At 37.3% G+C, this 22,828-nt stretch overlaps 1 protein-coding gene across 1 annotated transcript; it reads left to right on the top strand.

Annotated features, from left to right (window-relative positions):
• Nucleotides 1-596: 596 nt before the first annotated feature.
• On the top strand, nucleotides 597-10,280 carry TMED5 (transmembrane p24 trafficking protein 5). The gene is made up of 3 exons (XM_044671991.1): nucleotides 597-839; nucleotides 7,114-7,297; nucleotides 10,004-10,280. Exons 1-3 carry the CDS (start codon nucleotides 781-783, stop codon nucleotides 10,220-10,222), a joined length of 462 nt encoding a protein of 153 aa, XP_044527926.1. The 5' UTR covers nucleotides 597-780; the 3' UTR covers nucleotides 10,223-10,280.
• Nucleotides 10,281-22,828: the final 12,548 nt, after the last annotated feature.

Genomic DNA, 22,828 nt, shown 5'->3' with positions numbered 1-22,828 from the left:
CCCTCTGTACAAGATGCTGTCTTTATCATTTTTGGACATCCTATACTGGTTTCTGTTAAGATATCTGGGGATGTTGGTGCTGTCCCTCTGTAGGATTTCTGTTATTTACATCCTAAATTGGTTCATATCATCAAAATTAAAACATCAGGGATAAAGAATGTGGTTTGAAGATACAATATCTGGAAGGGGTCATAAATAGACAAGGGAAATTGATTGAAGAGATGAGGAAGAAATTGAATATGACCATCAATATAGAACAGGTACCTGTATAAACAAAACTTGAGCAGGAGACAGCAGAGCTAGAAAACTGGGAGGTAGGGGGGAAGGGGAGGTTACCACTGTGAGAGGTGCCCATGGTGATGAATAACAAAAAGCTGATTACTGTCAAAGGAAAAGCTTCACCCAAATGGATCTCGATAGTTTTAAGAAACATACCCTCTCCTTTGAAGAGGAACCTATCACAATTATAAGAAAATTCGAGAAGATAATAAAGCAGTATGATCCCACTTATACTGACATGGACATATTAATGGATGAATTATTGACAAAACGAGAAAAGGGAAAGATAGTTTCAGAAACAGCAGAGTGGCCAGAATTTTCCCGAGGTTGGGACATGAATATTCCCGGAGATTATGAAGAACTTGAATTAAATGAATTAGCCTCCATATAAAAATTACTTTATAAAAACTTTTTCTCAGCATTTTAAATGAGTTTTTTCTTTTTCTTATTTTTGCATCACAGGTTTTAGATGGAGCAGGATTAGACATTGATTTCCACCTTATGTCTCCAGAAGGTAAAACCCTCGTTTTTGAACAAAGAAAATCAGATGGTGTTCATAGGTAAGTAAGCTGTCTAGGTTGGCGATTAGATAAGCAAGATAGTAACAGTGAATGGTGATTCAATCCACTTGATAAGCTGATTTTCCTTTAGACAGATTACATATACAAAAGATGCAACTTACACAGAGATGATTTATTCATATAGCCTTTCATTGTCATTATACCCAAAGTCAGCTTGAGATGCAGAGAAATCAGTCTTTATCTTATTTTATTGTTACATGTTATAGGAGGGTTTTGTATTTTAAGCAGAAACAGTGTTATTCAATTGGACCCCTACCCTTTTCAGTAGTTAGGCAGCTAGATGACACAGGGTCAGAAAGATTTGAATTTGAATCCTTCCTCATATACTTCCCTATACACTTACCAGCTGTGTGACCCTGGGCAAATCACTTACCCTTTCTCAGCATTGGGTTTCCTTTTCTATAAAATGAGGACTACTAATAGCACCTTCTTCACAATAAAAAGGGTTTTGTGGAGATTAGATGAGCTAATATATATTAAGCTCTTTGCAAGTCTTGAAATGCTATGGTATCAGATATGATTCCAAATAAACAATGGGTTAATTTTTTTAACCCTTACCTTCTGTCTTAGAAGCAGTACTGTGTATTGGTTCCAAGACAGAAGAGTAGTAAGAGCTAGGCAATGGGGTTTAAGTGACTTGCCCATGGTCGCATAGCTAGGAAGTGTCTGAGGTATTATAGACAAATTTATAAGGTAGGATATAAAGATAGGTAAAAAGATATGTAGCAATGCACAGGCATCAGGGGGTAAGATCTTGGCTGAGTGACATGGGCATTCTGTGTAGAATGCAGCAGGAGCTGGAGAAGGTGGTTGAGTGGTGAACTGCCAAGAGCTGAAGTAAGGAGCTTGGCAGCTGAGATCCTGTTAGCTGTCTGTATCCTGAAACTTTGGAGACCTTGGGTGAGAACATCAAGCAAGTGCCTAGACTGAGGGAAGGACAAGTCACTGTAATTGGGTGGACCAATTACAGAGTGCCTTTAACCTTAGTTTGTGGATTTACTAGCTGACCAAGGATTTGTTCTACTACCTATAACATCAAGGATTCAGCTTGGAGCAGTATCTCCTGTGGTGTGAGAAATCCCCTTGTCTCCAAAGCCCATAGCATCCATTCTGTTCCAGCTAGACTGTCTGTCTGTGCTAGAGCCAGAGAGAAGCAAGCCATTCTAACTGACAGTTGGCTGTGCCCTCTTTATTAAAACCTTATCAAAACCTCTCCTACCTTCCTTCCCTTAACTTTATTAAACAGTTTATATAACTTACTGTTTATTTCTTTCTCCACAATCAACAAGGACCCACTATTGTGTAGTTTAACCCCTGGCTAGAGTTAGAGGGGCATTTTGTCTCAACTATCACTCTCATTCCTGTCACCACTCATTCTTAAGCTCTGTCCTTTATTTGTGGGAATGGGTGTGATTCCCTTGTGTTATTTGTGCTCTGTCAGTTAACCAACTTACCCTATCATTCCTCCTTCTCCCTCTACTACTCCCCACTGTTGTATTTACCCACTACAGAGGCCATATTTGAACCCAGGGCCTCCCATATATAGGCCTGGTTCTCAATCCACTGAGCCACCCAGCTTCCCCAACAGTTGGTTATTTCTAAAAAGCCCAATGTCCCTTTAAAGAATGACAACATACCACATGTATAAAGCATGTATAGAAGAATGCCACAAGTCCTGAGACAATTTAAAAAAATTTTCTGAGCCATCATAGAATCATTAGAGCAAGTAGACTTCCATTGGTCCCCATTGAAGGGGACAGTACTCATTTGGATTTTTAAAAGCTTTTGTTACTTTATAATTATACCTCATTACACTTGCACAAAGGTAATAACTGGGAAATTTAAAAAAAGATTAAGGTATGGATTCAATCTTAGAAAATAGTAATGAGATATTCATTGAGAAGAACATTGAGAACACTAGAAGTCTGAAAGAGGGAACAAAAATCACAAAATACTGGAATTAGAAGGATTCTTCAAGGTCAGCCAATATACTCAGGGCTACAAAAGGCCCAGAAAAGGTGAATTTAAATAATTGGAGAGGTTTGGGCTGTCAAGCCAATAGTCACAATATGGTGATAATCATAAGTAAAAGTATTAAATATTTGAGGGAAAGATACAGATTATTTCAGACAGAAACAGGACAGTAAGATTTGAAAATTAATACATGGCCAGATGAGCTCTGAAACAGTAAGAGGGAATATAAACAAAAGGTTTAGGTTGACAAAAAGATCTGTCTTTAACCAGAGTGAATTTGATGTGTTGACAAAAGTATTTAAGAAGAATTATATTTAAGAGAGATTTGTAATGGGCCGAAATTGGAGATGAATTTAAAAATTAAGTATTCTGGGCAGATATTTCAGTGTTTCAGACTTCTACAACTTTGATGTAGACTTTCTCTCTACCAGCATAGATTACTGACCCTTGTGGACAAAACCTACTTCACCTTATGACCAACCTGGTATTAAACCTCTCTGAACCTTAATTAGTATGCTTCTTTGACCAGATACTTTGGGGTCTCTGAATTTCCTTCTAGATGTATGGTCTTTTTGTCCTAGAGCAATGTATTTATGAATCCAAGGTGACAGGGGCAGTATTCACCTAGACCTTCATGTGAGTGCATGCATGCACACACACACATACTGTAAAAGTAAAGATTTATTGAAATATATAAGGATAAAAAGGATTTCTGACTCTAAGGAATTCTAACTGCACCCAAATAAAACTCCCTGGTTCCGCAAGGAACTGCTTCTCTTGTGTCCACAAGCTACTCTGATCCTTCCTGATCTGACTAACCCAAATTTTTACTATTCTAAATAAACTAACACTATTATCCTTATAATTCTTAACTTCACCCCCACATTATAAAAATAACAAAGGCTAAGCTGGCTGAGTCTCAACAAGAACCAAGTTGGGACTCTGAACCTTAGCAGACTCAGAGTCCAAACCAAAGACCAGGGTTTTCTTTGGTCTTCTCAGAGTTAAAACAATCTATAAAACAGTAATAGATAGTCAATAGTGTTTCCCAAGTTGGAAAAAGAAAACACTAAGATTCTTCAGATCTTTCCTTCTTTTCCTTCTACCTCAGATAGTGAGAGAGAGAAAAGAAGTCACCACCAGAGAATCTCTGTGCATGATTGCCAACTGCCAGAGACCAACTTGCCATTCCCAGAGAGAGTAACTGTTAGAGAAAAACGTTACACTGCCACCATTTGAAAATGACACAGTCTCATATCTGCTTCAAACTCCAATTCTTTCTCAAGCAATTTTCTCAACTTCTTATCTCTAAACTAATATAACAAGATTTAATTTTCTAATATCCTCCTTATAATACACACACACCCCTAACCTTCTTTGCTATAGACTAGATTTTTATGCTATTTTAAGTGACTTCTAGTCAATTCATTCCAAATGTGACTAGTTACTAAATATATCCTTATCATAGATTGGCATTTGGCATAAATTGTTTTTCTAATAGTGGTGATACTTTTACACCAGAAATTTGTCTTTTTGTATCACAGATGCCTTTGGCAGTCTGGTGAAGCCTATCATTTACTCAGAATGCTGTTTTTAAACAATTGAAAGAAATGATAAATTTTAGTTAAAGGCTAGCAAAACTAAACAATAATCTTTTTTTCCCTCTCTAAATTCAAAGACTTTAAAAGATTGCATAAGCTTGGATCCAGCAATGCCAATACTGGGTTTGTACCCCCAAAGAGACCAAAAAAATGGAGATGGACCTATTTGTACAAAAATATTTATAGCTGCACTTTTTTGTGGTGGCAAAAAATTGGAAAATGAGGGGTGTCCCTCAATTGGGGAATGGCTGAACAAATTGTGGCATACGATGGTGACAGAATACTATTGTACTATAAGGAATGATGAATCGATGGATTTCTATAAGAACTGGAGAGATCTACACGAACTGATGTATATGGAGTGAAATGAGGGGAACCATTGATTCTCTGGACTTCAGTTTCCTCAACTGTAAAATGAGGGGGTTAGGTTAGGTAAGCTCTAAGAATCTTCCTAACTCTAATTTCCTCATTGTATAGAGTCCTAAGAAAGTATGTATGGACATCCTATAAAGAAGGGATTCTCTTTTTGGAAAAATCTAGAAAGACACAAACTGATACAAAGTGAAATGAATAGAACCAGAAGAGCATTTTACATAGTGACAGCAACATTTTTTGATGAACAACTATGAATGGCCTAGATATTCTCAGAATGCAATGATCTAGGGACTCATGATGGTAAATACCATTTGCCCTCCAAGAAATAACTGAGTCAGAATGCAGTCTGAAACATACTCTATTTCACTCTATCTTTTTTTTTTTGAGGTCTCTTTCAAAAATGACTAATATGGAAAAATATTTTACATGATTGCACATGTAAAATCTGGATCAGATTGCTTACCATTTCAGGAAGAGGGGAAGAGTCGCAGGGTATAAGTGAGAATGACAAGAATTTGGAACTCAAAACTTTCAAAAAATGAATGTTAAAAATCTTTACATGTAATTGGGGGCAAATTATTTTTAAAAAAAGAAGGCAGCATTCTTAATCTGGGTGTCTGTGAACTTTTTAATTTTTAAAACTGTATTTCAGAATAATGGGTTTCCTTTTGAAATCCTATGTATTTTACTCATTTAAAAGTATTATTTTGAAAAAAAGAATACATAGGCTTCACCAGACATCATAAAGGGCTTCCATTATACAAAAAAAGGCTAATCATTTTTGGTGTAAAGTATCACCAATTGCTGACTCAGGTGGTTCTATAAATTAGTAGCTTATTCACATTCAGATTGACTGAATAGAAATCATTCAAAATCGCACAGCAACAAAGGTCACAGAAATATTGTGTGCTTTTAAAGCAACTTTTGGGTTTTTACCTTTTTTCCTCCAAAAAAGATTGAATTAAGAAAAATTACTGTCTTTATCATGTGCTAACTGATATTTCTCAAAATTCACAGGAAAAAATGGTAACCAGTTCTGGATTAATCTTTATTTAAACATATTTTTCTTGTTTTTCAGTATTGAGACCTGTAATGTAAGATTTCTTGCATTTGCAATATTACCCTAGGCAATCCTGTCAGCCGAATGGAACTCTGGCCTGGCAGGTGCCATCCCAGGTGCCAACTGACAGTTGGGCTGTAACTATATAAAGCCCTGCAAACCTAACCTTGGGGTTCTGATTTCCTTGACCTCACCCAGATACCCAGCTACCCCTGATCTTCCCCTTGGGAGCCCCGGGAGGGATTGAAGGGAGGTAGGTTGTGGAACGTGGGCAGGATTTAGTTTAGTGTAGCCTAGTGATTTAGGGACACCTCTAGAACAACTTAACATCATCATCTGTCTAGCTCGTAGAACAAATAATATCAAGCCAGACTCTAATTATTTCTGGCTGAGGGTTGGTTCCCTCAGCCTGACCAGGCCTTCCAGGTCCATTGCCAACACTTGAAAGTTGCCCCTAGCAACAGCTTAAGAAGACCTTAAACCAGGGGTCTGCAACGTATGGCTCTCGAGCCATATCTGACTCTTTCTGCAGGAGCCATAAAGTCAATTTTTTTTCAGGTGCTGTTACAGGAGCAGCACTGTGAGCACTGTACGGCTCTCACGAAATTACATTTTAAAAAATGTGGCGTTTATGGCTCTCATGGCCAAAAAGGTTGCCGACCCCTGCCTTAAACCCTCTTACCTTAGTTTCCCCTTTCCAGTTTAAATAAATCCCTTAGTCTAAATCTGTGAGTCCCTGTGATTCTTTCAACTTCACCAAGGCTGAGGGAATTAAGGAGAGGAGGGAATATTGAGGAATTGAGGAATTGAGGTTACTGTGAAGTGGAAGCTAAACCTCCATTGTAGCCAGGAAGTAAAGTCCCATTTCCTGCTGGGTTCTGCTCTTACCCAATAGGAAGGCAGTTACTTCAGCAGGGAGGGGCCACCCACTCAACACCTTAAAGGAGCCTACAGTTGGCAGTGGAGATTCACTGGGCACCTCAGCTGAGGTTGCTGATCTCCATTATCAACTAAATCCAAAATTTCCTGCTAGTTTAGCTACTGGCTCCCAGGCCCCTGGTGACTCACCTTTACAAAGCATCATCATTACATTATTATCAATTACATACCATGAATCATTTAAAGTTGTTTCTCCAGTTACTGTTAACTCCAGTTACATACGTTACTATTATTTATGTGTCTTCTTGTTATAATATAGCATCAATCTATGATAAGAATCTAGCTGGGATGTGTTTTTATGCAGTGTGGAGACAGAAGCTGGGGACTACATGTTCTGCTTTGACAATACCTTCAGCACCATTTCAGAGAAGGTGATTTTCTTTGAATTGATCCTAGACAATATGGGTGAACAGGAACAAGAACAAGAAGACTGGAAGAAATATGTGACAGGCACAGATATGTTGGATATGAAACTGGAAGACATTCTAGTAAGTATAACAGCATATTTATAGCATGACCACACAGCTAAGAAATTTTTGAACTAGACCTTTAACTCAGGTTCCCAATAAGTCCAGGACTCTACATAGAGTCCTCTACATAGAGAAGTCACAATGAATTTTACTAATTTCTAAACATGAAGATCATTTTTAATTTAACTATGCATAGTACTTTAGTTTTGCAGAAAGGACACAGTTATGTGATATCCTTTAGCATTAGAATTGCAAGATTAATTTTACTATCATATGTAAACATTTGATTATTAAAGTTATATTCAGTAAGATACAGATCAAGCTAGAATACTAAATGATTGCAATTACTTTATTAAATATTGTGTGTATATATTTGCATGTATATACAAATATATATGTATATATATATGTATATACATCTTTACATATATGTATATGGTTGGGTGGGGAGGCAACTAGATAGTGCAGTGAATAGAATGCAGAGCCTATATATATATAGTCAGAAGACTCATCTTTCTGAATTCAAATCTGACCTTAGACTTTCTAGCTATATGATCCTGGAGAAGTCATTTAACTCTGTCTCAGTTTCCTCTGTAAAATGAGCTGGAGAAGGAAATGGAAAACCACTCTAGTATCTTTGCCAAGAAAACTCCAAATTGGGTCATGAAGAGTTGGACACAACTAAATAACAGTAATAAAATAGGTGTGCATGTGTTTGTGTGTGTGTTTAGCCCATTCACAACTGCAACATGTTATATTGTTGGCCAACCTTATTTCCATCATTCTGATTCTTAAATGCCAACATATAATACTTATCTTCATACTTGAGTTAAATTGCCCCTCTAAGTATTTCACTCTGTAGATTGCAATCATAAAATTGCAGAGTTGAAAAGAAAACCGAATCAAACTCTCATAGATGAGACCCAAAGCAATTAAATTGACTTATTGAAAAATCCTAATTATTAATATATATTAGACAAGGATATTATAATAAACATAATTTATTTATATACTGGCTTATGTAGTAAATTAAAATCTTTGATTTGCTTTGATAGATGCCTTGATTTTTCAGTAATTTTTCCCCCCTCTCAAATGTGTTCCCTTACTGAAAATTCAAATGCCAGCCAGTCAAATCATTGGAGCATCACTCCATACATTTTTTGGAAACATTCTACCAAATATAGTTACCATTTTCTTGCTTCCTAAAATTCTGATATAAATGTACTTTGAAAATTATATAGTTCAAGGGAAATACATCTATTTCAGAGATCATTCTCCCCCATGTTATGACTTATACAACATAATTAGTGCATCATTTTGGTGATCTAATGGGATGAATAGGATCATAAACTTAATTGCTCCATTTTACTTGAAGATCTGAATCCAGTTATATTTCTACCAGGAATATTTTTCAGTAGAATTCACCTATTGTTGCATGCAAACATTATGCTTAATTTTTTAAAATTAGCCAAACATTAAAAATCTTGTATGAGGGCAGCTGGGTAGCTCAGTGGAGTGAGAGTCAGGCCTAGAGACGGGAGGTCCTAGGTTCAAACCCGGCCTCAGCCACTTCCCAGCTGTGTGACCCTGGGCAAGTTACTTGACCCCCATTGCCCACCCTTACCACTCTTCCACCTATGAGACAATCCACCGAAGTACAAGGGTTTAAAGAAAAAAATCTTGTATAAAGCATCTTAAATACTTAAGGAACCCCCACCATTTAGGAAAAACTGTGACCTGTAACCACCTAATCCTTTTTCCTTAAGTACTTCATTTACCCTGCATTTTCATAGTGCTTTGTAACCTTCATGCACTGGTATGTGTCTATGGCATCTCAATGACTATGTGTTATACTTTCAAAAATAATTTTCCCAGAAATATATTTTACAAAGTTGTTTAAATGTGTTCTTTGGCAGTCTCATGAAATATGCTGTTTAAAAGATATACATTCCAGGGGCAGCTGGGTAGCTCAGTGGATTGAGAGCCAAGCCTAGAGATGGGAGTTCCTAGGTTCAAATCCGGCCTCAGACACTTCCCAGCTGTGTGACCCTGGGCAAGTCACTTGACCCCCATTGCCTACCCTTACCACTCTTCCACCTATAAGTCAATACACAGAAGTTAAGGGTTTAAAATTTAAAAAAAAGTAAAAAAATAAAAATAAAAAAAGATATACATTCCAAAGGATATATTTTTTCAACCTGTCCCTTTTGAGAGCAAGTATGTTGCTATGCTCCAGTGTGCACCAGTCTAAAACTGATGGAAGTGTTTCTATGACAGAGCTCACACAATATAACAAGTGAGTTCCTAAAGAGTTGTCCATAACTTGAAAATTATGTAATTAAATAGCTTTCTCATTGGCTTACCACTGTTGCTACAAAACTATTTCCTGTATTTCGGAATGATATTCAATTAGCAGCAGCGAATTATGTTTCCATCTCACTACCTCTTTTTTCTTCACCCATACAGCCTTTGTCAAATAATTCTCTTTAAATATGTACTTAAATACCTTGGGGGAGTTGTTATTTAAAGCATTCCCTGTGGGGTATCTCTTTTGTAATGAGCAAATATCTCCTCATTTAATTGTGAAGCACTCCCCCATCTATCTGCCCTGAAAAACTTACTCTTCGGTGTGTGTTTGGATGTGAAAATAATCAGAACATTGAAGTATGTTTTAACTGACTGAAAACTAACTCTTCATTGTGGAATTGCTTTATTTATTACCAGGAATCCATCAACAGCATCAAGGCCAGGTTAAGCAAAAGTGGCCATATCCAGACCATGCTAAGAGCATTTGAAGCTCGTGATCGAAATATACAAGAAAGCAACTTTGACAGAGTAAATTTTTGGTCAATGGTTAATTTGGGAGTCATGGTGGTAGTATCAGCCATTCAAGTATATATGCTGAAAAGTCTTTTTGAAGATAAAAGGAAAAGTAGAACTTAAAATCCTGATCTACTTCATGATAAAAGAGAAGGAAATCATGCAATAAATTATACTATAAGGGCCATTCATTTTCTTTTCTGTCTTCCTCTTTAAGCAAATCCTTCATCCTGAAATATTTTTTATAATTGGTAATTGCTTTAATGCTATTACTGATAAGTGACACATAGTGTTAATATAAAAGGAATGTCTTCCCTTTCATTTGGCAAGTGCTGTTACTGATACCATAAATATCCTATTTATCACTGGGTTTATTACAGAAATATTTTGCATTTGATAGTTAAACTGAGACAAACAATAGGTAGTATAAAGCAGGGCTTTTAAAAATCAGTCCTCACTAGATTGAAAAATCATTCCAATGTCTTGTGTGATTTAACCATCCAGTGTAGTTACATTGTATTTATCTTTACATTGTATTTAAAAGTTACTTCCTAAATTTTGTAATTATGAATATTGTTAAAAACTTAGAGGATCTTAAAGATTATTGCCTCCACTAATCATCCAGGTCCCACTTTTGATAATTGCACAAATATATTCTAATAACGTTACACTGTCCTTTAAATTCTAACTTAGAAGCTAGCTCTCAGGGCAACCTATTTAACCTACTCCATTTTCAGGCAATTTGAATTATTAGGAAATGTCATCTTCAGAAGCCACAGAAGATCAATTTAATTCCTCTTTGACATAAGTTTTTCAGATATCAAATTTAGACATTATTTCTTATTGAAATCTTTTCTTTTTCAGGGTAAAAACATCCCCAGTTCTTTTCATAACCAATCCTCATATAGGAAATAGTTTGGACTTTGCTCACTGTTCTTACTACCCTCCTCTGGGTACACCTTGCAGCTTCCCAGTGACTGATGATGCTATACTGGAAAGAGGCTCTAAGACCATTATAGCCTGATAACAAGACAAGTTTAAATAGGAATTATTACTTCATATGTCCTGGGTACTTCTATATGGATGGTCTTCTATAAATGTAACCTAAAATTCCATTGAGTTTTTGGCAGCCACATCACAATGTTGATTCATAAAAGAATCCCTTCTTTAACATCACTGACAAATGGCCATCCATTTCCCTGCATTTGAAAACCTCCAAGGAGAGGGGTCTAGCCACCTCCCAAGATACCCCTTCTTCTTTTGATTTTTTCTAGTTGTTAGGAAGTTTTCCTTGCTGTCAGGCCCAAATTTCCTCTTTGCAACTTTTACCTCCTGCTTCTGGCTTTGTCTTCTAGGACCAAGCAGAGCAAGCCCAAATTCTCATCTACCTGATAGCACTTCAGATATTTACATGCGGCTATCATGATCCTCCTGAATCTCGTGTTCTTTGGCTTTAAACATTCTTAGTTTCTTCAACCATTCATCTTCAAATGAGATGGAATCAAGAACTTTCTCTGAACTCTATCAGTATGCTTCTTAAACTGTGGAATCCAGAACTGAACACAGTATCAAAGGTAACATCTAACCAGGGTAGAGTACTGAGACAAACTCATTTCTTTCTTCCTGGAAGCTCTCTTTACTCAGTCCAAGATCACATTCGCTTTTTTGGGCTGGCATACCATACTACTGTCTAATATTGAGCTTGTAGTCGTTTTTTTGAACTGCTTTCTTAACCATGTCTCCCATCTAAACAGCTACCTAATGCAAACAGCTAAAGCACCAGGCATGGGGTCAGGAAAAATTGAATTCAAATCCTGCCTCCGAAGTTTCTGACTGTGTATGACTGAGCAAATTCTTACACAATTTTTCCTGGTGTTAACATCCAGTTTATAAGTCTATTTGTTGGTTGATTTAAAATGTGCTCTCTCCCTTTTTTGAAAATGTGGATCCCTTATCTTTTTCCCTTCCTTAAACATCACTGAGTGTGGTTGAGGAACCAAATTTGCAAAATACATTTGGTATCCTTTGGTAGAATTTGTCCACATCAGAAAAAATTGAAACCATTTTGAACAAGTAATTTCTCTTAGAATATTCCTTCATCCAACTTGGACTTTAATTTCCTCATAACTAGTTTTGTTCTACTTTTTAAGATCTTCAGACCACACAATCCAAAGCAAAATAGGAGTCATTAGTCTCCTTTTGCATCCTTTTCCATTGAGCCATATAACCCACACAGCCTAGGTTTCTTTCTGTCTTCCTCTTTTTACCCAACTTGAGGGAAAAGCCTCTTTCCTAAGCCTCAGCTCAGTTCTGACATTGTAGCCTTCCTGACCCCTTCTTATATTCCACTTTTTTGGATTCTTCCAAGATTGTAGCCTAATCATTTCCTTTTTACATGTCCATTTAAGATTTGGAATCACTGAAAATCCATGAATTGATGTCATTTTATTTACTTTTTTTGGATAGGATCAGGAGTGAATATCATTAGAATTTTGTTTTTTTTTTCTGAATTAAAAAAATCTTTTCTCCTAAAAATCATCTTCAGTAAATATCTTACTTTGACCAGCATTCTCCTCCTTGGCAATCATGGAAGAAGTGTATAAGATTTGGCTACTTCTCCCCCACCCCCACCCCAGTTCCCCTCCACAAATCATTCTTTGTAAGAACTGATGTTTTATGATATGAGATGGTTTATAAGATATTTTTCTCAAAACAATCCTCTAAAGAAGGGAGTACAGGTATTGCCATGATTTAAAGAAGTTCCACCCAGAGTTTGAACCCCAGTCGTGTGTGGATTTTCTTATTTTTCTGCCTAACTACTGATCTACATTACCAGAGTAGCAACACTTCCAGAAATGGACTACAGGTCATCCACTACTCTGAGAGAATGAGACTTCCAGACATCTGGGTAGTTCACCTCCAGGACTGCTAATACCTTTTCTCTCTCTGCTCATTTTGTGTCCTTTATTAGGAACTCGTTTGAAATGTATGCTATATGCAAGGTTCTGGGGAAACAGTGACAAAAAAATTAATCCAAGGACCTTAACATTCTACTAATCACGCATGTGATTTTATGCCCAAATTAATTCTTTCCCCCCTTATCTCCACCCCCCAAATGTTTTCCAAAATGCATTTTTCTCATGTTTATGGATTTTACATTGAGAGCTCTCTTTTGTGCAGCATTCACCCTTTCATTGCCATCTTCTATGTGTAAATCCCACCCTACCAAGTCTTGGTAATAAGGCCAGATTTTCCAGTTTGCATTGGTTAACTGTACATCTGGGGCCATAAATTGTGTTCTCAAACATTGCCCCAGCTTCCTTCTCTGCTCCTCTTCATTGTTCTTGGTCATACTTGATATTTTCTCTAATAGCCAGATTTACAGCTATATCTTCAGCCTTTGTCATAAATCATAATTGAAAGCATCACCTATGCCAATTGTTTGAGGAATTAGAAGATGAGGCTAATTTTCTGCTTATACATAGAAATCTCTGATTGAAAGAGTAAGTAAGCATTGCATAAGGCAGTCTAGCCCACTGAACCTTCATTCTCTTTTTACTTAACATAAAAATTTTAAGATTTTCCCAGATAAATAAAATTGTTTTGCTGCCATGCCAATAGCATAGTTCAGGGAACTGTTAGTTTTACATATTCATTTGCCTTTGTCCTGAAATATTTATAATTGGTAATTACTTTAAAAAGGGAGACACACCATAGGAGTTTACTAAGTTAAGGCATTTTACTCTATTCTTTAGAAGAACATAGTTTAAATATTGCCAATTTCCCCCCCCCCAAGGAAATTAATGTTCTTTTCTAGCCCTGTACCAGGGAGTATGTTTTTATATTAACTATAAGTGCTCTGTTATAAATCTTTGTATGCTACATGTATGCCAAGCGTTTTTAAACGTCTTACTTTTCTCATAGTTACTAGCTTAAGAAAAAACACACAGCGGGTGTGCTCAGCAAAGTATCTAGATCTACCGTAAATAACTTCCTTTTTATAACCAAAAAGGCTCAAAAGGAACTTCTTAAATCATTTAACTGTGGAACTGTTTTTCAATGATACTATTTAAAAAGTAAAAACATAAGTGAACATTTCTTCCCAAAAAAGGGTGAAAATAGCCCCTTTTTTCCTTATTACTGTCCCTGTGTGACCACTTGTTGTATTAATAATGTACATTTAATTAGCTATTATAGTGAAGATTAAACTTTGGGAGATGTAGGTAAATTATTTTTGTACAAAAGTATGTGGAATCTGATTAGGTCAGAACAATGATCCAATCATAATGTAAATCCCCAAGGGAAAATAATTAGCAGTTAACTAATGGCAGGGCAATAGGGAAAAAAAATCAGAGAAGAACAGGGTAATAACTATGTGCATTGTTTTTTACATTGACTACATTTTCTCTTTCCTTCATTGCAGTATTTTATAAGCTCTTTGCTGCATCTTTTGTGTGGAGCTTAAAATAACCCTCTGACATTATGAACATGCTTTATTACAGTTACGATAACCAACAGTATTTAATAGATTCTTTTTGGTCACTTAAAATTATATGGAGAAATCAGTCACATTAAATTTGAGTATGTTACAGGAAGACTACAGACATAACTGACTGTAGAGGCCCATATAGGTTTCTAGTAGCAGTTCATCAGTCTGGGTCATCCTATGGTCGGGGCTCAAGTCACGGGAGGACTTGAAGGGATTCATAGCTTTTACTTGGCAATTACTATTCAGCTGTATTAAGTGCCAAGTAGATTTTTAAAGGAATTGTTTCTAACATTGTTTTTAAAGGAAAATGTGTCCTCTGTTACAAACAAATGACTTACAGACTTAGAACATGCTTGTATTGCCTCTTTAACAAAGGAAATGTGGCATTTACCTTAATTGGCCCCATCTACTTTCCACCTTTATTGTTATCAAGCCAGAATTATACTATAGATGTATATATGCAATATATGTTTCTAATATCGACCTTCCAAATGGTTGGAAGCCAATTTATCCTAATATACCCTTAGGTAAGGATGAATGACTGTAATAGAGTCTTTAATTCCTAAACCTGAGATGTTCAGATCTAATTTTGCCACTGGTTAAATATCATATGGAATCATGAATTCTTCCATAATTAACCAAAAAAGTAAATGCTATGCACTATTATTTGGCCCACTTCTTCTCCAGGTATGTGGCCTCTCTATCGCATCTGAAGGAAAAAGAAAAGATATCCCTCTGGGACATATAAGTATTGCTTATAGAGCAGCCCCACGTGCTAATTTAATTCAATTAAGTTACTTGCTAGAAAAGCTAAGATGCAACCTTAATTCTAAAACCACAAGTAGTAAACGAGGGTATAGGTGTGAACCATTGCATCTTTTCTGTGAAACTGTGATGAAGAATTTAGTCTACCTCTTACATATAGCTGGCTACTACTGTACTTTTAATCTGTACCTAACACTGAATTTGTTCAAGCCAATACTTAGTACGAGTTTCTGCCATTGATTTTAGCCAACTATTCTAATTAAACTGTTGCTTGAGGAGTATACTTAATTCTCATGGTTATTTTAATTGGAACTTAAGCTGAAAAGTATGAAATCTATGGCTACATTTTCATACTATTACATTGCCTAGTTTGTGTTAAAAACATCCAGTGCCAAGTTTTAAGATGATATACTTTTTATGCTGTTTTAAAAATTGTACTGTTTTCACACTGTTTTGGCCATTAAAAGTTGTCAATATTTTCTGTCAAATAAAATAGTGAAAAATAGTCACCGTAAACAACTTGGTTATATCTTTCTTTTAAACACCACATAACATATTTTTGGTTCGATACTAGATACTTCTTTTCTCAGCAGTTTTTCACATGCCAGTCTTTCATTTGGATCATATTATTCAAAGGCAAATTGATAATGGGCGAAATGTAATCTCACTTAAGGCCAGAGATAACTATAGTGCCTTTTAAACCCAAAAAAGGATAGTCTTTTCCTGTTGGATGAGAATTTATATCAAGCAGACCCCCAGATCAAACCTCACTACCCCTCTGCTACCTCCTTCCCAAGCCACCAGGTAGGGGCACCATTAAATCTTTGAAGGCCTGGGCACATTTCTTAGGTCACCCATCTTCAATGGGTGCCCTATAATTCAAGTCACATTGCCCCCTTTGGACTTTCCTATTCTTACCTCATGAGATCTTTTAAGAATCTTAGCAAGGCAATGATACATGTATAACCCAGTGGAACTGCTTGCTGGATTTGGGAGGGGGAAGGGAAGAGCAGGGGGCCGGGGGAGGAGTGGAGGGCAGAATCATGAATTATGTAACCACGGAAAAATATTCTAAATAAAAAGGGAGGAAAATGTGATCGATCACATAGTGCACTATTAGAGATATATTGGGGTTCTGATGTTAAAGGATCACTCTATTGCAGATGGGAATAACATGGAAATAGGTTTTGAACAATGATACACGTATAACCCAGTGGAACTGCTTGTCAGCTTTGGGAGGGATCATGAATCATGTAACTGGAAAAATATTCTAAATTAAAATAGGGAAAAAAAAGAATCCTAGCAAGAATGACAGGATTCCTCACAACTTTTGGGTATTAAACACCAAATGCTAAAGATGTTAACAGTTCTTGGGTTTCTCTAGCTCTCACAGGTACCAACACCACAAGTCCCTTTCCATCCAGGTCCTCTCATGTTTCCAGGACAACCGATGAATGCCAAGCTCTTCTTGGAGACCTCTTCCTGAGTGTCAATTGCCCGTCCAACTTACTATGGCTAGCAGATCATTTTTGCAAGGCCCCAACCATGTCCTGGTTACTTAATCCTTTAGCTTAATGTGACATGGCCTATCTTGTTTTCTCCTGGACATTGATTTCAAAGCATGCCCTTTTCCCCTGCCTAGAGTCCCTGGTAGCAAATTCAAGCTGGATCCTGTTGCTTATACCTCCAAGTTAAGTGCAAGCCTCTTTCAAACATTTATTGACGTTAAATGCTCTCTCATGGATGATCTAGTAAAAAGGATTGACCTTGGGACAAATTCCTTAACTCCTCTGGGCTTTAATCTCCTCCTCTTTGAAATGAGGGGATTGGCCTAGATGATCCCAAGGCCCTTTCCAGCTCTAACAGTATCATCCTAGGATGATGCCACTTAATGCTTTTTGATTGCTTGGGATTCCAAAGCATAAACTGATACTCTTGCCTAATTATCTGCAGGTATAAAGCAAAGTCTGTGTCATTGTTCTTGGTTTCATGCAACTAGAAAGGCCACACATTGGCTCCACAGAACTTTATCCTCAGACAGCAAAGATCCCCTGTGTTCAGTGATGTGATTAAAATATCCTGGCTCAAGACCTCCTTGATAGTCAAATTCAGGGAATAGGCATACACAGAATTACTTCTCCCATACCACAGTGGTTGCTGATTGCACAAGCTTATGTAGACCCAATATTCTGTTGCCACATAGATGTTGCTTAGATTCTCTTATCTCCACCTGGGACTAAGTTATGTGGGCACACCAGCTTCAGGGATGCAGTGGTGCTTCAGCTCTCGAAGGTAAGCAGTTAGGAGTTCTTTTCTTGAACACACCAAGCATGGGCTTACACTTGACACACATCTGCTATCATTTCATTTTTTCCTTTAAAAAAATAAAACCCCCCATACCTTCTATTGATACCAAATATTGGTTCCGAGGCAGAGGTAAGGATTAAGCAATTGAGATTAAGTGACTTGCCCAGAATCACACAGCTTGAGTCTGAGGCCACATATGAACCCAGGACCTCCTACCTCCAGGCCTAGCTCACTATCCATCTAGCTGCCCCAATCATTTCCAACTGGTAAAATCTGTTCCATACCAAAACCAGAGGATTATCTTGTTACAAAAATCCAAAATCATTATAAGCCATGGGTTGCAGCTGGGCCTTAGATAATGCCAACTGTCGCCTTGTAATTTATATAATTCTAAATTCTGCCAATGTCTGCTGGGGAGCTAAGCTTGAATCTTTAAGGGCCCATCTTCCTTGTTTTGCCCATATTACTTCCAGCATCCTACGACTACTCATGGCAATTTGCTATTCTTGGGACAGTCAAGCCGGCCTAACTCAAGCAATAAGGCATCTTGAGTGGAAGACAGGAGGCAGCATGTGCCAGGCAAATCCAACAACCAGTACAGAGTCAACCCAGGTCCATGAGCCCCTGAGAGCCTTGGAAAAGCAAACCATCAGACCTGCTTCCAGCCTAGTCCCTATAGCCATTGAGGGGAAAAATCATCATGGCACAGGGATGCACTTTGTCACCATTAGCTGCCCCTGTGAATGAGAAGCCCATCTGCTGCCAACCAACAGGTGCTCACTGGGCAAGCCAAATGAGTTTGAGGGAGAAACATTAGATCCTGATGGAGATGGCCAGGACTTTGAACCCAAGTCTTGAGAATGTCAATGCTTCCAGATCATGGCCAGCATCCCACTTTATACTCTGGCAACCGCTCCTGCAGGTACTACTGTCATCTATTGAAGACTCAGATAGTCCATCACTGAAGTCTATGGCATTGTCAAATTGTTCAATATCAAAAATTGGTATGATTGGGACTGCTAGGTGGCTCAGTGTAGAGATCCAGGCCTGGAGACGGGCGCTCCTCAAATACTTTATAGCTGTGTGACTGGGGGCAAGTTGCTTAATTCCAATTTCCTAGCCCTTACCACTCTTCTGCCCTGGAAATGAAATTTAGTATCACTATTAAGAAGGTAAAGGTATATACACACACATGTATTTCCCCCAATTACATTTTAATCTGGTTTGGGTAGTACTTGGAAGTGCGGATGCCTGTTTTGACAATTTAAAAAGCCGATAAGCATTGAGGAAAGCAGCTGTCCAAAAACTTTCCTTCAAACAAAAATTGTATATAGCCTCCTCCAGAGTCTGACTAAAAATTGTTTTAAAAGCAAGGTAACATTTAATGAGTTCAGTTTTCCGGGGCAAACAAATTCTTTATAAAGTTTCAAAACAGATACAATAGAGTACTATCTGTGAAAACTATGAAAATAACACCAACAAAGAATGAGGAAGAATTCTAATAAAAGGGAAGATTATAATAACACATGGAAAGAGCCATTTTAGGCAGGGTCTATGCATCTCAAGAATCCCTGAGAATGTTACATTTTACAACAGTGTAATAATTGATATTCACAATTAATAACCCTAATTCATCAAGAAAACCAATATATTCTAAGGAATCAAAGAAGTATATATTATTAAAAGATCTCCAACAAAATAAACATAAGTTTTTTTAAGCATAATGGGCAAATTATAGTGCAGTAAGATTTTATCAACCAAGGGCATGTATATAATATTTCTATTTCAGAAACTTCCTATCTAAAGGTAGAAATAACATGTCCAAGATAAGGACACAAGCCCAACAACAGAAAAGTGAGGTTAAAAAGGATGGCAGGTGGGGGGGCAGCTGGGTAGCTCAGTGGATTGAGAGCTAGGCCTAGAGATGGGAGGTCCTAGGTTCAAATCTGGCCTCAGACACTTCCCAGCTGTGTGACCCTGGGCAAGTCACTTGACCCCCATTGCCTACCTTTACCACTCTTCCACCTATAAGTCAATACACAGAAGTTAAGGGTTTAAAAAATTAAAAAAAAAAAAAAAAAAAAAAGGATGGCAGGTGGCACCTATAGTAGCAATAAGCCACAAAAGGGAAGCTGGTAATGCATATGACAAAACCACTTCAGAGTTCATGGTTTTGCCCAGGATGATCCCTACAGATTCGTGATTTCATTAGAGTAGGGAACCGAGTAGGGGAATTCCTTCCCCAAGTAGAGGAGCAACTCCTGCATAACTGATGTTCTTCACAGTCTCCAGGAACACTGAAAGGTCAAATTCCTTTCCTATGAACACATCAATAATTGGGGTAGCTTCCACTGGCCGGGAAATTAAAAGATGTGAATTCAGATCCTGGTTTTGCCACTTAACTTTTATTACTGGATAAATCACTTAACTGCCTTGATCCTTTTCCTCCTCTGAAAAGATGGGGTTTGAACTAGATAACCTCTAAGACACTTTCCATCACTAAATCTATGACCTATGTCAGAAGCAGAGCTCAAACCCACATCTTCCTTACTCCAAGCCCAACCATCTGTGCCAGCTGAGGTATGCATTGAAATATTTTGTTATGCAACAGTAACCTAAAATTTGTGGTAGTGGTGGAGTTATTTTTCAAAATATTGTTGCCTTTTTGTTTTTACATCATAATCATTTTGAAATATGTCCATTCACTTACAACTCTATTTTAAAAAAGAAAATGGGGGGAAAAGGGCAATTTGGTAAAAACCCATTTATTGAACATGTCTAATGATACAGGGTGCTGGAGTTTTTATCAGTTCCATGAGAATCAAAATAGCATGTTTGCGAAACTCACTAATGTGGAAGCCCTTTATTCAAGTGGCCCAAATGAGGTGTTATAAATTGGCTTCTTTCTAATCCATCTTCTACACGGTTACCAACATGACATTCCTAAAGCAGAGGTCTGATTACATTGTTCCCCACAATAATAAACTCCAGGAGCTTCCTATAATTTCTCTGATTAAATACAAATTTCTGGTTGGGCATTTAAAGGCTTTTGCCACCAGCCTGACCTGCCTTTACTGTCTTCTTAGAGATTACTCCCTTCACACATTCCACGTTGTTCTAGCCTTTCTGTTGCTCCCATATATTTCATCTCCCCGCCTACCCTCTTGCACAGGATGCCCTGATGCCTAGAAAGTGTGCTTCCTCCTCATCCCTCTCTCTTGGAATCTCTAATTTCCTTAGAAGATCAGTTTGTGTTCTACCTCCTTCATGGTAGAACTTTGCTGACCTTTCTTTGCCAGCTACCTGGGTTTCCCTCTTAAGTATCTACTTATACTGTATATTCTGGTATACTTTTACTTACATGTTACATACTCCTAGCACAATATAAGCTCTGGTTTTCAAAGGATTCCTTCATTTTTATGTCTTTGCACAGAGCCTGGCCCATCATAGACACATAAGCACTTACTTGACAGATGGAGATAGTTTTGCCAATTTTAAAACTTTAAAATTAAAACAGATGACAGGTCATTCTCCTGGATAACTTACTTAAAACTACAGCAGTTAATGCAGCTAAAAAAGAAGGCAAACGTAATTGGGAGCATCAGGGGTGAGGGTTGCAGAAAGTTTCTCTGACAAGAGTTTCATTTCCAAGGTGTATAAGAAGTGGGTTCAGATTTATAGGAAGAGTCACTTTCTAATTGTAAACAGCCAAAGGATATAAACAGGCAACTTTATAAGGAAGAAATCTAAGTTACCAATAGCCACACTGGCAGAGAGGAACAGTAGATAGAACTGGACCTGGAATCCAAAAGACCCCAAGTCTAAATCCAGCCAGACATTTGCTAGCCAGATGATCCTAGGCAAGCTTCTTAAATTGTCCGTTTTTTCAATTGTGAAATGGAAATAAAATAGCACTTACTTCCCAGGATTGTTGTGAGAATCAAAATCTGTAAAAAGTACTTAGTGGGGCAGTTAGATGGTGGGGGCAGCAGCTAGGTGGGTCAGTAGATAAAGGACTAGGCTTGACAGTGGGAGAAGCCTTGGATTCATATCATATCATTGTCTCAGACACTTCTTAGCTGTGTGATCCTAGGTAAGTCACTTAACTCCAACTGCCTAGCCCTTACTGCATTTCTGACTTGGAAATGATACATATTACCAATTCTAAGACAGAAAGGGTTTAAAAAATGCTCAGCACAGTGCCTGGCGCGTAGTATGTAAATGTTTATTCCCTTTTCCTTCCCTTATGAAAATGTTCCAAATGTCTAGTAATTAGAGAAATGACAAATTAGAACAACTCTTTAAAATGCAACTCACTAAAAATCATCAGATTGACAGAACAAAAAAGGAAAATAGCAAATGCTCGAAGAGCTGCAGAAAGATGCAAATTTGGAGCTATGCCCCCAAAAAAGCCCTAACTTGTGCAAGCTTTTGGCCCAGCAATACCATTTGGCTTACATTCCAAAAAAATCCAAAAGGGAAAAGATCCACATTTATAAAAAAATATTTACACAATCACTTTTGGGGTTTTCAAAGAACTGCAAACCAAGGGGAAACTTAACAAATCATAACAGACAAATTTCATGAAATGCTTTTGTGCTATGAGAAATAATGAAGGGAAAAGTTAGAGAACCCTGGTGCATGAACTAATGCAAAGTGAAGTTAGCAGAGCAAGAACAATTTATACAGTGACAACCATATTATAAAAACAAATAACTCTAAGAGCCTTAAGAACTCAGATTAATAAAATGACCAGTCACCATCTCAGAGAACCCTTGATAAAAGATGCTACCCAGCTTCCTGATGAAGGTGATGGACTCAACATTGAGAATAAGATTATTTTTTGGACAGAGCCAATGTAGGAATTTGTCTTGTTTGGCCATGCATATTTTTATGACGTTTATTCTTTCAGTTTTTCTCAATAGGATAGGAAGGAAGAGTTCATGAATTAAAATAGTTTTTTGTTTACTTAAAAAAAATTTGTTTTAATTTAGACTATAGTTCAAAGTTTTTTCAGATAGAGTTCACTGCTTTAAGAAAACCAATTTATATTCTAATAACCATAGCTCATATATGGTTCTTCCCACACCATCGGTTTATACCACATAAAGAGTGACTCAGATTAAATGCCCCCATGGAAAAACACTCACTTAAATCACATTAAAATC

The sequence above is a fragment of the Gracilinanus agilis genome, chromosome 4 (genome assembly GCF_016433145.1).
Source record: "Gracilinanus agilis isolate LMUSP501 chromosome 4, AgileGrace, whole genome shotgun sequence".
Classification (NCBI taxonomy): Eukaryota; Metazoa; Chordata; class Mammalia; order Didelphimorphia; family Didelphidae; genus Gracilinanus; species Gracilinanus agilis.
The sequence above is the reverse complement of the archived record's forward strand: the minus strand, read 5'-3'. Positions and strand labels throughout refer to the sequence as shown.

Excerpts from the sequence above, each read along its gene's own strand:
- TMED5 (XM_044671991.1), top strand. The coding sequence starts at position 781 with ATGTCTCCAGAAGGTAAAACCCTCGTTTTTGAACAAAGAAAATCAGAT. Across the intron at positions 840-7,113 it reads AAATCAGATGGTGTTCATAG|TGTGGAGACAGAAGCTGGGG; the intron begins GTAAGTAAGCTG and ends GTTTTTATGCAG. Across the intron at positions 7,298-10,003 it reads TGAAACTGGAAGACATTCTA|GAATCCATCAACAGCATCAA; the intron begins GTAAGTATAACA and ends ATTTATTACCAG.